Source organism: Castor canadensis, chromosome 5 (genome assembly GCF_047511655.1).
Source record: "Castor canadensis chromosome 5, mCasCan1.hap1v2, whole genome shotgun sequence".
Classification (NCBI taxonomy): Eukaryota; Metazoa; Chordata; class Mammalia; order Rodentia; family Castoridae; genus Castor; species Castor canadensis.
Genome location: NC_133390.1, coordinates 98027398 through 98041868, shown reverse-complemented (window position 1 = coordinate 98041868; position 14471 = coordinate 98027398). Strand labels below are relative to the sequence as shown.

General features: G+C 38.4%; 1 protein-coding gene across 7 annotated transcripts in view; it reads right to left on the bottom strand.

The window, feature by feature from the left end:
- The window catches only part of Tnik (TRAF2 and NCK interacting kinase), a 362085-nt gene that overhangs the window by 9397 nt on the left and 338217 nt on the right, over nt 1-14471 (bottom strand). For 6 of the 7 annotated variants that reach the window (XM_074073787.1, XM_074073783.1, XM_074073785.1 and 3 more), the window contains 4 exons: nt 12482-12593; nt 11510-11680; nt 9059-9202; nt 6622-6756 (listed from right to left, as the gene is read on the bottom strand). In XM_074073787.1, coding sequence (XP_073929888.1) covers nt 6622-6756; nt 9059-9202; nt 11510-11680; nt 12482-12593 — 562 coding nt within the window. Of the gene's footprint in view, nt 1-6621; nt 6757-6797; nt 8681-9058; nt 9203-11509; nt 11681-12481; nt 12594-14471 lie in introns of those variants that run through there. The other variant, XM_074073788.1, reaches the window with a different exon arrangement.

The window sequence follows — 14471 nt, the reverse complement described above, 5'->3', positions numbered from 1 at the left end:
TTTATATCACTTTGCTTGGCTTTTATGCTTACTTGAATGTAAGCAGCTGAGAACTGTTATGGTTTGGTGGTAAGAAAATTACCAAATGGGATACCATGTTTCTTATTCAGATTTTGAATTCTAATTATGAAGTAAAATAATTGCTTATTTATGACTAAGTTAATGAAAGATGGAATGTTAGGAGTCCTGGGTTCCCTTAATGACCTATTTTTAAGGACTCTACATACTTCAGCACATCCTTTTACTCTTTCTTTTTTTTTTTTTTGTGGTATTGGGGTTTGAACTCAGGGCCTACCCCTTGAACCAGTCTACCAGCCCTTTTTTGTAAACTGTTTGCCTGGGCTGACTTCAATCTGGGATCCTCCTGATCTCTGCTGCCTGAGTAGCTAGGATTACAGGTGTGAACAACTGGCACCCAGCTCCTTTTACTCTTTAAGAAAAGGAACGTTTAAGCATTTGAAGTTCTGTAGTTAGAAACTTGGTAAAATGATTGAGTATCTACTTAATTATTGCCTTACAAAAGTTGTACTCACAAATGCTCATCTAATGAATGAAGAGAAGAATAGATTTTATTGTCTGACCTTTTTTCTCTTTCTCACTCTTGCTCTCTTTTTTGTTGGGACTGGGGTTTGAACTGAGGGCCTTAAGCCAGATGGTTTGTTGCTTGAGCCCACTTCTAGCCTTTTTACTTTTCAGGTTGTTTTTTAAGATAGAGTCTCACATTTTTGTTTGGGTGGTCTGGACTATGATCCTTCTACCTACGGCCTCCTGTGTAGCTGGGATCATAGGCACACTCCACTAGGCTTGGTTTGTTTGTTGAGATGAGGGTTCCACTAACTTTTTTGCCCAGGCTGGTTTTGAACCTCCATCCTCCAGATCTCCTTCTAAGTAGCTGGGATTATAAGCATGAGAGCTACAATGCCTGGTTTGCATGTTTGATCTTCTCTCACTGTGACCTATGTACCTCTGTTACTATGATGATCATTACTTACAGTGATGAACTTGAGAGGTTACAGAATCTGTTAAATGCCTTCTGGATCTTACTGTATTATCTGAAATCAAATTCTTAGAAAATCTGTAATCCCCAAATGGTAATTTTCCAGTGATTCCCTTCATAAAATATCTGTACAACCAGAACATTCTGTGTCCTAAAGAAACTGGATAGGAAAAATCTAACGTGTTTATATGACAAGTTAGGATTCTAGTTGTCTCCTTCCTAATTTTCATGGCATGAACTCTTTGTGAAACTATTCTCTGATCTCCTCACCTGAAACCTAGGAAAAGATTCACCATGAAAGCTTAGAAAGCTTGAAGGTAAAAACTTATCTAAGTGCAGATAGCTAAGACAAATGAAATATTTGAAATGACTCTTGGATACACAATTTTCTTTTCTGTGTTGTTCTCATTTCGTATTTTTTAAATTTCACACGAATTTGAGTAAACTGGGATAATTATGTGTTGTAAGAACTTCTGGGTTGTCTTGACTGGAATCCTACAAGGAAAACAAAAGAGAGACTGCCCAGTGATTCTTTGGACAACTGAGGTAAAATATTTCCGAAAATCAATCTGGTATTGTCTTCTGATGGATAATCATCAGTTATTGCTCTCTGGTTACAGTTCATTTTTCATGTTCTGGCTATAGGTCAGCCTACTAATGTCACAGAAATGAAAAGAGACAGCAATAATTAGAAGAAAGAGGTCAGAAATGCTAGAAGAGCCAAGGGAAGACCTACAGATTGAACAGGACTTCTGTAGCATCATGGTTTTGAAAAACATTTTCCAGGTGTATGCAAGAGATAAACATTCAGAGATTGTATTATTTCTTGTGATGAATTTTATTGCTTTGTAATCATACCATATTAGTTAATGTGCATTAAATTTGATCACTCTAAGTATTTGGGCTAATACATACCAAGTAATAAAGGTGGACTTAAAGGAAATTCTAAATTGTATTAGAGAAATGTTTAGAAGTGCTGTTAGAATTGTTTCCATAATAGCACTAAGATTATATTGCTTTCCTCTGAAGTTAAGGCCTATTTTCAAAAAACGAAACCCACTATCTCCCAAAGAAGACCACATGTACATATGATTCTGAATTTCACCTGGTGTGAGAATAGTGGATGCATGTTTGATACTGCCAAATAATCAGATTGAAGACAAGAGAAAATTAGTTTTCTAGGGTCTCTTATTAGAAAGTACCAAATAATTCTGCTTCCCAAACAGAAGTGCACAGTAAAGCAGGTAGCAGCTTGCAACTCACTAGCTTGGTATGAAAACCAGTCGCTCAGGTGTGCTGGTTTGTGTGTCCTCTTTAACAAACACTGCTTACCTGGTTTCTAGGTGTCTAGTGCTGGGCGAGACGCTGGGCAGCACAATAAGGCTGTGGCTAAGGGGTGCATGTGTTTACAGGCATCAAATGTTTATTTTTTCCAAAATCTGCTTTAGAGTTACACCAATGAGCCCATTGAGTTGTAAGAATAGGTGCTTCTTTTAAAAAGTAGAACCCAAAAGGCACATTATTAAAAAACAGTGTTGCAGGGGTGGGAGGGTAGGGGAGTGGGAAGGCATGGCCTTCTGGGCACTCAAAACTTGTCAAATAGTAAGGTACCTGGGAAGGTCACTTGGAATAAACTCAGAGGAAAAGAACATGGAGGCTCTGCTCCAGAACACTCCCCTCTGTCACTGGCAGAAGATGACACACTGGTTCTTGCCAGGACAGGTCAGGATAAATGACTGGATTCTTGCTTCCTGAGCTCATCTGTAGAGTGCCCCTTTGTTTGCCCTTTCTGTCTTTAATACACTTCATTAGGTTTCAACCTCTGTCCTGTAACTCACATGATTGGATCAACTCCACTGTTTATAATTTCAAAGCACCATGCTTTTCAGAGGTCACATCATGGGCACCTTTGGAAGGAAGGGGCCTGAAGCCTTTCTGCTACCCCTTTATCATCATTTTAATACTGGATCTTGTCCAGGACATGTTTTAGAAACTTCTAAACATTTTCTTATTTTTATCAGCTCTGAATTAAACACATTTTACAGATACATATTTTTAAAAAGTCAAATAGTTCCACAAGGTTAATGAAAAACATGCTCATCTCAGTCTTTGTTCTACTCTCTACAAACAATCATTGCCAAGTCTTTGACTACTTCTTCAGCAATTGCTTTCCAGGTTCCTAAATAACATGCTTATTCTGTAACTTGTTGAATTTCTTTCAATTGTAGACATTATCTACTGACTTCATACAATGAAAAGGGGACATAGCTTCTTTTTATTTCTTTTGGTAGTACTGGGGTTTGAACTCAGGGCTTCCTGCTTGCTAGTGGCTCTACCACTTGAGCCATGCCCTCAGCATTTTTTTCCCTTTAGTTATTTTTCAGGTAGGGCCTTGCATTTTTGCCCAGGGACAGCCTGACATGGTAATTCTCCTACATATACCTCCTATGTAGCTAGATTCTCAGGAACTCACCACGTGGGGTTTTTGGTCAAAATGGGGTCTTGTTAACTTTTGTCAGGCTAGCCTTGAACCACAATCCTCCCAATCTCTGCTCCCCCTATTGCTGGGATTACAGGTGTGTGCCACTGTGCATACAGGACTTAGTTTCTTATACCATCTTCTTCTCTCTCTAGGTCTCATGCTATACATAGCTTCTTCCCTCACACTCACAATATAGTTATATTTTAAATTTTTGGTTAAAAGAATTCAAAGCATTCAAATTATTCCTATTCACAGATGAGGCACACAGTATACCATGATTACGTTTCCTTTCTTGTTTTCCTTCATTTTTCCCTGCTTTCTTACTTTGTCTGTATCTATCTCTAAAGTACATGTAAATTTTCTCCTAGGAAACACGCTTATGACATGATCAAACATGGCATGTAATCTTAATGAATATCTATTTTAATTTTCTTGGAGGCACTCATCTGGACTCCTGCATTGTCCCACTCTGCTAGGACTGATTTATCTCCAGGCCATGACAGAGTTGTTATCCTAGGTTCCCATCACCATTATTCTGGGTATTTTCTTTATCTTTTCCCTGGATCAGCAGGTTTTAATTCCTTATCTTGGTGGAGCACATCCTCCAGTACCTTCCTGAGAGATGGTGCAGGAGATACAGTTTTTTGAGATCTTGCATGCCTAAAAATGTCTTTATTTCTGTACTCAAAGTTGATGGGTAGTTTGATGGTAAGATGGTTAATTTTATGTGTCAATTTGACAACCACAGGGCGTCCAACACTATTCTAGGTGTGTCTGTAAGGGTGCTTCCAGAAGACAGTAACATCTGAAGCAGTAAGTAAAGCAGACTGGCCTCCTGGATGTGTGTGGACCTTATCTAATCAAATGAAAGACTGATTAGAACAAAAAGGCTGAGTTGGCCTATCTGTTTGAGCGAGGACAACAGTCTACTCTGGCCTGTGGACTCAGGCTGAATTACCACCTCTTTTTGGGTCTTGAGTGTGCTGGTTTTTGGACAGGAACCACACTATCAGTTCTACTGGCTCAGGCCTTTGGACTCCGGCTAGAGTCATACCGCCAGCTCTACTGGCTCTCCACCCTGCTGACTGGAGACCTCAGGATGCTTAGTCACCATAATTGTGTGAGCCAATTCCTTATCATCTCTTTCTCTCTTCACACCACACACACACACACACACACACACACTCTCTGTTGGTTATATTTCTCTGAAGAACTCTAATACTGCATTTTGTAGGTTATAAAGTATTAGTTGGAAATAGTTTTACCTTTGGAATTTTGAAGGCTGAAAAGTCTCAAGCCATTCTGATTCTCTGTCTATTGTGTCCAAACTGTTCATTGATTTACTTATAATCTGAAAACTTTTAAGAGCCTTCTCATTAGAATGGAGGATGAACCAGTTCAGGATATAATACATATACACATAGAAATGTCATAATGAAGTGACCAGGGTAGCTATCTTAAACAAACAGAAATCTCTTTTTTTTTTCTAAAACAAAGGACAAGAAGGTAACACAAGTCCTATCTGGGATGGGTATCAGTATAAGGGGGAGGTGAAGGGAAGGGGTGGAGAAGGTGAATGTGGTGGAAATATTACGCAGTCACGTAAGAAAATGGGAAATGAGACCTGTTGAGACTATTCTAAGAATGGGGAGAGGGGTAAAGGAGAATGATGGAGGGGCGAATTGACTATCAGACGCACGTTGGGGCATAATGTAACAATGTATGCCCAGCACAGCAATAAAACAATAATAAAAATTAAAAAGAAGAACTTCCTTAATTCATGAGTATCGAAATATGACGATGTTTGTTGTCTTGTAAGTCTTCTTTTGATCACTATACTAGGTACTCAGAATTGTTTTAATCTGGGATTTCAAGGTCTTTAGATCTAGAAGGTTTTCTTGTATTCTTTCAACTTTCTTCCAATTCTACTTCTTATTCTCTCTTCTTTTCTAAAACTCACATTTTGCCCCACTTAGACTGATTCATTTTTTATCTTTTCTCTCTTTTTCTCTTTCTTTTTGTTCTGCTTTCTAGGAGATTTTCTCATCTTTGTCTTGCAACACTTGTGTTACATTTTTTATTCCTGCTGATATATTTTACTTTCCAAGATTTTTTCCTTGGTCTGTTAATGACCTCTGCTCTATAGCCCTACTTTCTTATTTTATGGAAACAATTTTTCTAATTTCTTTAAAGTTATAGCTTCTTTCTTTCTTCCTTTCTCTCTTCTCTCTCTTCTTCCTAAATTTTCTTCCATTTCTCATTATCCTTGATTATTCTAATGCCCTTATAAACTTTTAAGTTTCCTTCATATTGGATTTCTCCAATAAGCCTGGGATAGTTGGACTTACAAATTCTGGGCTTTATTTTAGAGTAAGTAGACAACAAGCTTTCTTTTATGAGTTTAAATGTTAGTACCTATGCATCTTTTCTTTCTGACCATTTAATTCCTCCAAAGACAAATCTTTCAAACTCTTCTTTGGGAATATAAGCATGGCTGCTAAGATTCTGGGAGCTGAACAGGCAAAGGAGGTTGTGTGTGTGTGTGTGTGTGTGTGTGTGTGTCCTTGCCAGTATTCCCATCCTCACAGTGGCTGTTTAGACCCTTTTGCTGCAGTGATGGAAGGTAGTGGCATGCTTATTTAGGTGGGGGCCTGGGCTCTGGAGGACTTACTGCTTATCCACTTTCCCATATTCCTTCTATTTCCAGTACTACCCTTCACTTCTGCTTCGAGATTTTCTTGGGGTCTCAGTTCCTGGGCCTTTCTGGATTCTGTGAAATGGTAAAGTTTCCTCTCTATATGTTTAGAATTCAGCATTTCCTGGTCCACTAGGTCTGTCCCCAGTCACCTAGCTACTCTTGTTCAATTTTATTGGCATCTCTCATTTGTTGGCTTTTCTTTTGATCTCCTTGACTTTGTAAGGTTTATGGCATTTTCATTCCTCTGTTGTCATTTTAATGTGTTTTTGGGCAGAAGTACATATGAATTTTTGGACTGGAGCCTGGGACTTTATTCTGATGCATTATTTGAACTTCATCAATCTGACTTCTTCATTTTTTTGGAATTCAAGGTATACTTAATGTTCCAGAAACATCTGAAACTGGTCAAGTCACACACCAAATTTGCAAAGTCTTCAGACTTACCAACTTTGTAATGTATACAGCCTTCCAAGTCCCCAACGGTGATCCAGCCTTGTTTCTTTTCCACTTCTGGGTCATTGTGTAGTATTCTATTTCTTAACCATGAAAGATAGTAAACTCGTAGCTTATTTTTCTTTCCTGTTGAAAAAAGAGAGTTTTAATTTCAAGCTTGTTCTCTCTCCCTTCTTTCCTACATCATTTTGTGGTCTTATTTACATTTGTGTGTATGTACAGACATAAGAACCAGTATCCTTGTTCTTCATCATTAGACTTAACTCTGGCAGGACCTGTGGTTCAGCTTCTAGTGTTTTGAACAAATCACAGAATAACCTTCAAGTGGTTTCTTATTTGAGCAAGCTGTTCTTATTCTCTTTCCAGTGTCTGTTGAATGTAGTGAGACCTAACTCTTCAATAGAATTCCAGAACATTCTAGACCTAATCTCATGAAAAAGTTGACAGGTGGTTATTTTAGCACACTGTCTTTCCCTCACCATTTAACCTGTAGGTGGTCACACAGAGCCTCTCATTCATCTCCTCTATTGCTTCAAAGATGACAACTGTCAGTAGTTATAAATAACTAACAAAAGAATTTTAAGAGGAGACATAGAAACAAATTCAATGAAAGCATTTCTAGGTCTGAAAATGATATTGGACAAATTTATGGTGCTGAGATCACTGACAGGAATATCAAACAAAAACATAAAAGAAGAAAAAGGTATGGATTTGGAGAAAAAGGGCTTAGAAGTTCCCTTTGGTCAAGTGATGCACAGTAAATAATTCATAGGATAATAAGAACACCTGTGATAGTATGGAAGAGTTTACAAGAAGGAAATTTAGTGTATTCGTTACATTATCTGAGTATCAGAGAAGAAAATGGCCACTTTGGGGGTCTTTCTTTAGTAATGAGAAATTTAGGCCTGTGCATTTTATTTCTTGGATACTTGTTTCTCTTTGGCTTCAAAGATATTTTATACTTTACAGATGTGACATATAGCAGAAGAAGAGAAATCATTAAAGCATTGCACACTGGATTTGAGAGAAGAGTGCATTCAGAACTCTTCATGGTGCAGTTGTTACTTATTTTTGTAACCAGAAGCCTAGAATATGTGCTGCTTATAATCACCAGGAGGGCAGGAGAGGGCACACTCCCTCCTTTGTATGCCAGTGCGCAACTGAGGGCAATTCAAGAATCCTTTCCTCCTATTTTCACTTTCTTTTTCCCCATCTGTGCTTCGTAAGACAAGACAGTTACACTCTTAAAAATGAGGATGTGTCACTAACAGAATAATAAGGCCTTAACATGAATCCTCTGGTAGCATTTCTACTTTGGCTAGATGAGTGGCAGATGTGAGGATTCCATTTTAATTTGGTAGGGTAGTAATCAAGAAGGCAATTAGACAGAACAAAGGATTTCACAGAATTAAACTCAAATCATAAAAGAAGAATTTACTTGGTTAACCTTTATTTGGGGATGATAATATTCTAAGCATTCAGTAGAAATGTAAAATAAAGAGGGCACTGTAAGTGCAAAGTAAAACATTTTCTCAAAATGAAAACACTGCAGAAGAGTTAAACTTCTTCTAGGTTCAACCCAGAAGCCCCACGTTGTCTTTTTGTGCCGAGCCTAGAGCCGTGCTTGTAAATTTGGCTGCAAAATAGGAACCCCTCAGAGCTATGGGTACCACTGATACCAGTACCTCACTCTCACAGGTTCTGCCCCAGAGCTTGGACTTTCCTTCTCCCCAGGTGGTTCTAAAGCATAGTAGAAAGACTGATTTCCTAGTTAATGGAAGGAGTAGGGAAGAGGGTCATTGGTTAAACTTCTTTAAATACCTTTGGAAAAGAAAAAAAACCCCAAGTTTCCTTTGAATAGACACAGATGAAGGTTGTATTTTTAATTTGTCAGTATTGAGGCTTAATCTCCATTTAATTAGGCTTTGTCTCCATGTTTTTTTAAGCCCTTTTTGGGAACCAGAAAGTTGAAAAATGTAGCAATAATGATTTCCCCACGCCACTCTCCTTGCAGACTTGGTCCAGGTGCACTTCCCAAAACATCCGTGGACTGTAAGCAGGAGAAGTTTTGTGAGAAGGAAGACCAGAGAAATTTCTGCTGACTAAATCACCCTCCCCAAAGCGTACATTTTGATATTCTCCACCTAAGGTATATGATAATAACTGGGGTGCTGACATCTTAAAAAGATTCTCACTGAGTCCTGACATAGGTAAAAGCCTAGAAATAAACATTTTTTTTGAAACATTTCTGCCTCTTTCAGACTTCAGACAGAAGCAAGCCTCAGAATCTCCAGCACTACAAAAATCTCACCTGGTCACACTGCTATAACTTGTACAATTTGCTAGCTGGAAAGGGTAGAACTTAGTGTTTTTCAGGAATAAGGTGATCACTTTACCCACCTGTGCATAGGCCAGCCTAGTAACATACCTGATATTGTCACAAGAACATTTAATCCCTCTAGCACATCCATCTGCTGAAATCGTCTGCGGTTGATCAGATTATAGACTTTGCCTTGCCCACTTCGGTCCAAAAGCATCAAGCCATTTTCAGTTCCCACCAAAAGGTTTACACCTGGAAATTTAAGAAGCATCCTAAGACTGACTTTTTTATGGGCTTTAACCTTTTACATCTGAGTCCCCAAAAAACCTAAGAAACTATTCCTTATAAATATAAACCAGTGGGCAAGTAGGTACTACGGCAGGAAGTATAGAAGTAGAAGTGCTAACATAGTAATTAAATCACTGTTACTCTGGTAATGGAATTACAATTTTCTTTTATGAAGTGGCAGCAGTGCTCATTACATCTAGCTATTTACTACCTAGTACAGACAGTGTGTGTCAAGAGGAGCCTTAGGCAGAGCTGTGAAGAAAGCATAATTCGTCTTCATTCCCTTTCTGTAAACACCACCTGTTTCCTGGCTCTCCCTATACATCCCATTTCTTTCCCGCTCCAAGGTTCAACCCCACACCTACTTTAGCAGTGACTTCTTAGGGCCTTAACCTATGTACATTCAACATAAAACAACAGAGTTTCCATTTCCATACTACATCAGAAGAAAAGTCCTTCCTCCTCTCACACTAAAATTTAACTACCTTATGTCCCCATACACTCATGGCTCAGATCTGTTAGGGAAATGTTAAACCAGTCCAAGGTGTTCATGGGTTTTAAGAGTCATCAGAAACTTTGTGGCTGTATGATGCTGATGAGGTATCTAATTCTAGCGTGGCCCACCTGTCATACAGTAATCATTATAACAAAAGTGCTGTCAGGTAAGTGATCTTGTCTGAATAGCTATAATTCTAAAAACTTATACCTAAGGAAATTAATCATCTACCCACTGCAACATACATTCTTCAAGATGTTCATTATGCATCTTCATTATTATGAATAAGACTATATTTATGAACGTGTAACTCTCTGACTTATTTGTTGAACTTTTATCTTTTTTCTAACTTCACAGTTGGAAAATTAAGGTCACTTCATGGTTTTGTTTAAACACAGACAAAAACAAAGTCATGATGCCACTTACAAAATACTGAGCTGCACAAAGTATTTCAGAGCTGAATCATTTCTTTCGGTTAAAACAAGTGATTGCTACTTCTTTACCAATTATAGTTTAATCCTCATTTTAATCTGTCATCCTATAGATAATATTTATTGAGATACCCAACCATAGAATTTCCCCTCCTTTCTTTTTGTAAATGTTTTTATTAGTATATGATAGTTATACTGTGACATTTCCATATATACGTATATTGTACTCCGGTTTGATTCATCCTCTCCATTAATCTCCCTCTTCTCCCACAGCCTTTCTTGAAATGACTTTGACAGGTTTCAGTGTTCCATATTCATACATGTATAGAAAGTACCTCAACCATAGTCACCCTCCTTTACCCTCTTCATTTATCCTCCCCCTCCTATGCTATCACCCTCCCCTTAACATGTCCTATATTACATTTCTGTACATCATCGTTTTAGTGTCTGCTCATTGTTCAGTAGGTTTTGCCTTGGTATTTTACCTGTACATATATTGTACTTTATGAACTTGTATCTTCTGAGAACATAAGTGTCTGCCTTTCATCCACATGTCAACCCTTTCGGTATTAAATATGGCTGTGTTGATCGCCTCTGTCTCGTCTCCAGAGGACAGAACCATCACACTGCTCAGGAAGTGATCTACAGGCTTCATACTCTTCTAACGTCTCAAAAGCTTTTAGCCTCTCAAATTATGGTGCTTCAATCCTACTCTAGTATTTTAGATGGCTACAGATGACCCATACCCTGACCCGCCCAGAATGTTACTAGTAACACAGAACAGGACTTTGGTAGAATCTCATCACGCCTAATACTGAGTTTGAGGTTAGCTAAAATCTGCTAGCCTTTTTCCTGAGAACTGCATAGTGATGTTTTGAACTCAACGGGAGGACTCATCATTTGTTGTTCTTCTCAACTTTTACCTGGTTACTTTGATGGTATGGCCTTGGGCAAGTCACTGAAATATGCTAGGCAAGTTTTTCATCTGTGAAATGAAGATAAGATACTACCAGCATTCTCCGTGTAGGACGTATGAATCAGAGACAATGTGAGGTTCATCAAAGTGCTAGAAGCATAGTGGGTGTGCACTGAGTGGTAGCGAGTTCTGCTGTTGCTTTAAGTCTACACTGTAGATGTTGTCCTTGTTATTACGGCATCATAAGCTTTCACATATAAACCTGTTTTTTGTCTCTCTGAGGTTAAGACAGTCCAAGTCAGGTCTGAGGTTTCTAACATCAAGGATTCAACTAGTGACTTCTGATGATGAGATCTTCAGACTTTTTCATGTTGGGGAGCCAATTCATTAATGATTGAAAAAAAAAAAAAGAACCAACACCAACATACCCCACAGTGCTGCACAAAGTATTTCTGAGTTGAATCGTTTCTTGTATTTCCTGATTTCCGGTGTGTCACTATGAGGCCGAATGTTGGTTGGGTTTACGTTCACCACTGAAATCTTTCTTGCTTCATTGAGTTTGGCCTGTTCTTGCCTAAGAAGTTCGCTAGTAAACAGAGCTTTGAGAAAAAGAACCAGAGAAGTCAATTGCATCTTAAAAGGTAACCAGTAGAGATATGGAGAAGGGGCATCAAAACACTATTTCTCCTTGTTTAGTGTGTTTTATAGAAAAGGCACAGAAACTGTGAAACTATATTTATTTTATACTTTTTTTGTAGTAGGATAAAGTATAAGTCATTCATAGAAGCAGTATTTTATTCATTAGCAAAACAGGCCTCCAGACACTACTTGGATGGTTTAGAAAATCAATATTCATCCAATAAAATCAAATAGGCCATCCACAACCCTTGTAAATGTATGCAAGAAAGATTCCCTTTTTGAAATTCCATATTATTAATTGAAAAGTTGGCCTAAGCTGACTTTAATGACTAGTGACTTGCAGAAGGCCAGAAAGCGCTATTCCTCTAAATCAGCCAGACCTTTGTGGTAGGAAGCACACATCTGGAATTCAACACAACTCAACACACACTTAATAAGTGTCTATTGCGTGCATAGCATTGTACCCAGAAATTGTTTTTGGGAAACGTGCTAAGTTTGGCGATCGCTCAGGAGCAGCCTTTTCTAGGGTCCCTGGATACCTCTGGCTTCCTAACAGAAGCAAAATAGAAAAGATGGAGGGAAAAAAAGGAAAAGAAAGAAATTTGTTTTAGGAATCTCACAATTAAAAAAAAAATCCTCCTTATAAGATAGGGCTTAAATATTAAATGGCTTAACTTCTGAACTAATGATGAATTTCTTTATCAGGAAAAACCAGAAAGGAAAGCAAGCTGTTTTTGAAACACTGGGACCTTCTAGCTTACCCGCAGCTGATGATTCTTCATCCTCTTCATCTTCATCAGTGGGAGACGTCTGGTATACTCTGGGGTCCACAAAGGGGGTGAAGGAGGCTTTGGTGGTGCTCCCCATGCCATACTAATCAATAAACAAGACTAAGATGAGCAGATGAAAAAAATACTGCAGGAACAAACAATGCTAACGATTTCTTTCTTGGGATTTATGATGATTGCAGACCCCTCAATTTATTCAGCTGTTTGTATTCCAACCCTCTGGTCAAAAGCATGTGCCTCTCTTCAGTTTCTGCTGGCATTGGTTTCTCACTAGCCAGAGGGCATTTGTAGGGCTTCATTTATTGATGAAGAGTTGCAGCAAGAAAACTGCATTTTGAACACTTGCCACCTAATATGTGTAAGGCAATTGTAGTGTAGTGACAGAATTTATCTCCACGTTTAAGCCAAAGCAATCTCACACTGATCAAATGAACTTAAGAAAAGGAAAATCTAGGTAAGCTTATCTACATAGTAGCATTTCATCCTGAACACACAGTCAACCCAAGGGATTCCTTCTTGGAAGGAAGTGCATTGGGGCCTTTCCACTCTGGCCTGACGGTCCAATGAACTGATGCTAGCTCCAAAAGCTTTAAAATCTGTAATTCAGGAATGAATTCATCCAGGAATTGATTTTCCTTCCCATGGTGGAAAGGATGCTATATTTATGAGCTTTACATGGAGACTTCCTGAAAATTTCGGGTTTGAGGGTAATGTATTTGGAGGGCTTACTTAAAAATAAATCTCCATGGCCTGGACAGCACCATGAAGACATGAAGCTAGAACTAGGCATGGGAATGATACACTCAGGGCTTATTTATGCTGCAGTGTTCCAGATCTGAATTTTTCCAAAAGAGTTTCAATAATCATCACCCCATTTTGTCTGTCATCATCATTTCTCATATTCATCCATTTAACATCACAAACACACCTGTATACAATGTAATAATTGCCCATGGAGGGAGATAAATGTCTTTAACTAAAGGTTTTTAGTTTTCCTTTTAGATTTTTATTAAAAAATAAACCAACATGCCAATACCACTAAACAAATAAAAAAACACAAAGATTATTTAATTCAAGATTTTCCCTCCAGGCTGTGAAATCAAAATCATCTCACCCTCAAGGTGGGATCACCTCTCCCAGTGATAGCAATTTCATATTCATTCTCTTCTTGGATCGTTAGAAGTCCATGAAGGAGGTGGGACAGGTACTAACATCCCTACTTATAGCTGGGTCAGCAGGAGAATCTGGATCAGGATTCCATCCTGTGGAGACCTCTTTGGTGCTGATAAAGGTTTTTAGGCAGAAACTCTCTGCCCAAACTGCACAGAGTTACCATAGGATGCTATAATTTCCAATAGGCCCCTGTGCTCTTTTCCTTGGGGGATGCAAAGCTCATCTGCTGTACAACTGTAGAATCCAAAAGGTGCATCATAAAGATTCAGTATGTGGGCACTGTCAAAACAACAGTGCCCGTTCTTTATAAAAAACATTTAGAGCCTTGCATGATATATGAGGGCCTATTCGTGAAACATGATCATGCTCTTGAACTCGTACAATCAGTCAATGACATCTATAATCTCTGCTTAATCACTTGTGTTCATTCAGGCTCTTTCCTGGAAATGTTTCATTGCAATTTGGTGTGAGAATCTATCTATTAATTTTTATGATTCATAAATGAATCACTTCAATTTCATTTTATTTAAGTCAAACTAAGTTTGACTGAATGTAAATATGAACCTTAACTGTTGGCCTTGAAATCTCAACGTCTGAAGTTTCTATGACTGCACTGTGACATAGGTCTAAGTTCAGGTTCAAGCTCTGTCACAGAACAGCTGTATGCTTTAGGTGGGTCACTGAACCTACCTGAACTCTCATCTATAAAACTGGCCCAGATGATATCTGAGAACTTGTCATTGCTCTGTGTCTGTGATTTCTGTTTGCATATTTATATAAGCAGCTGTAC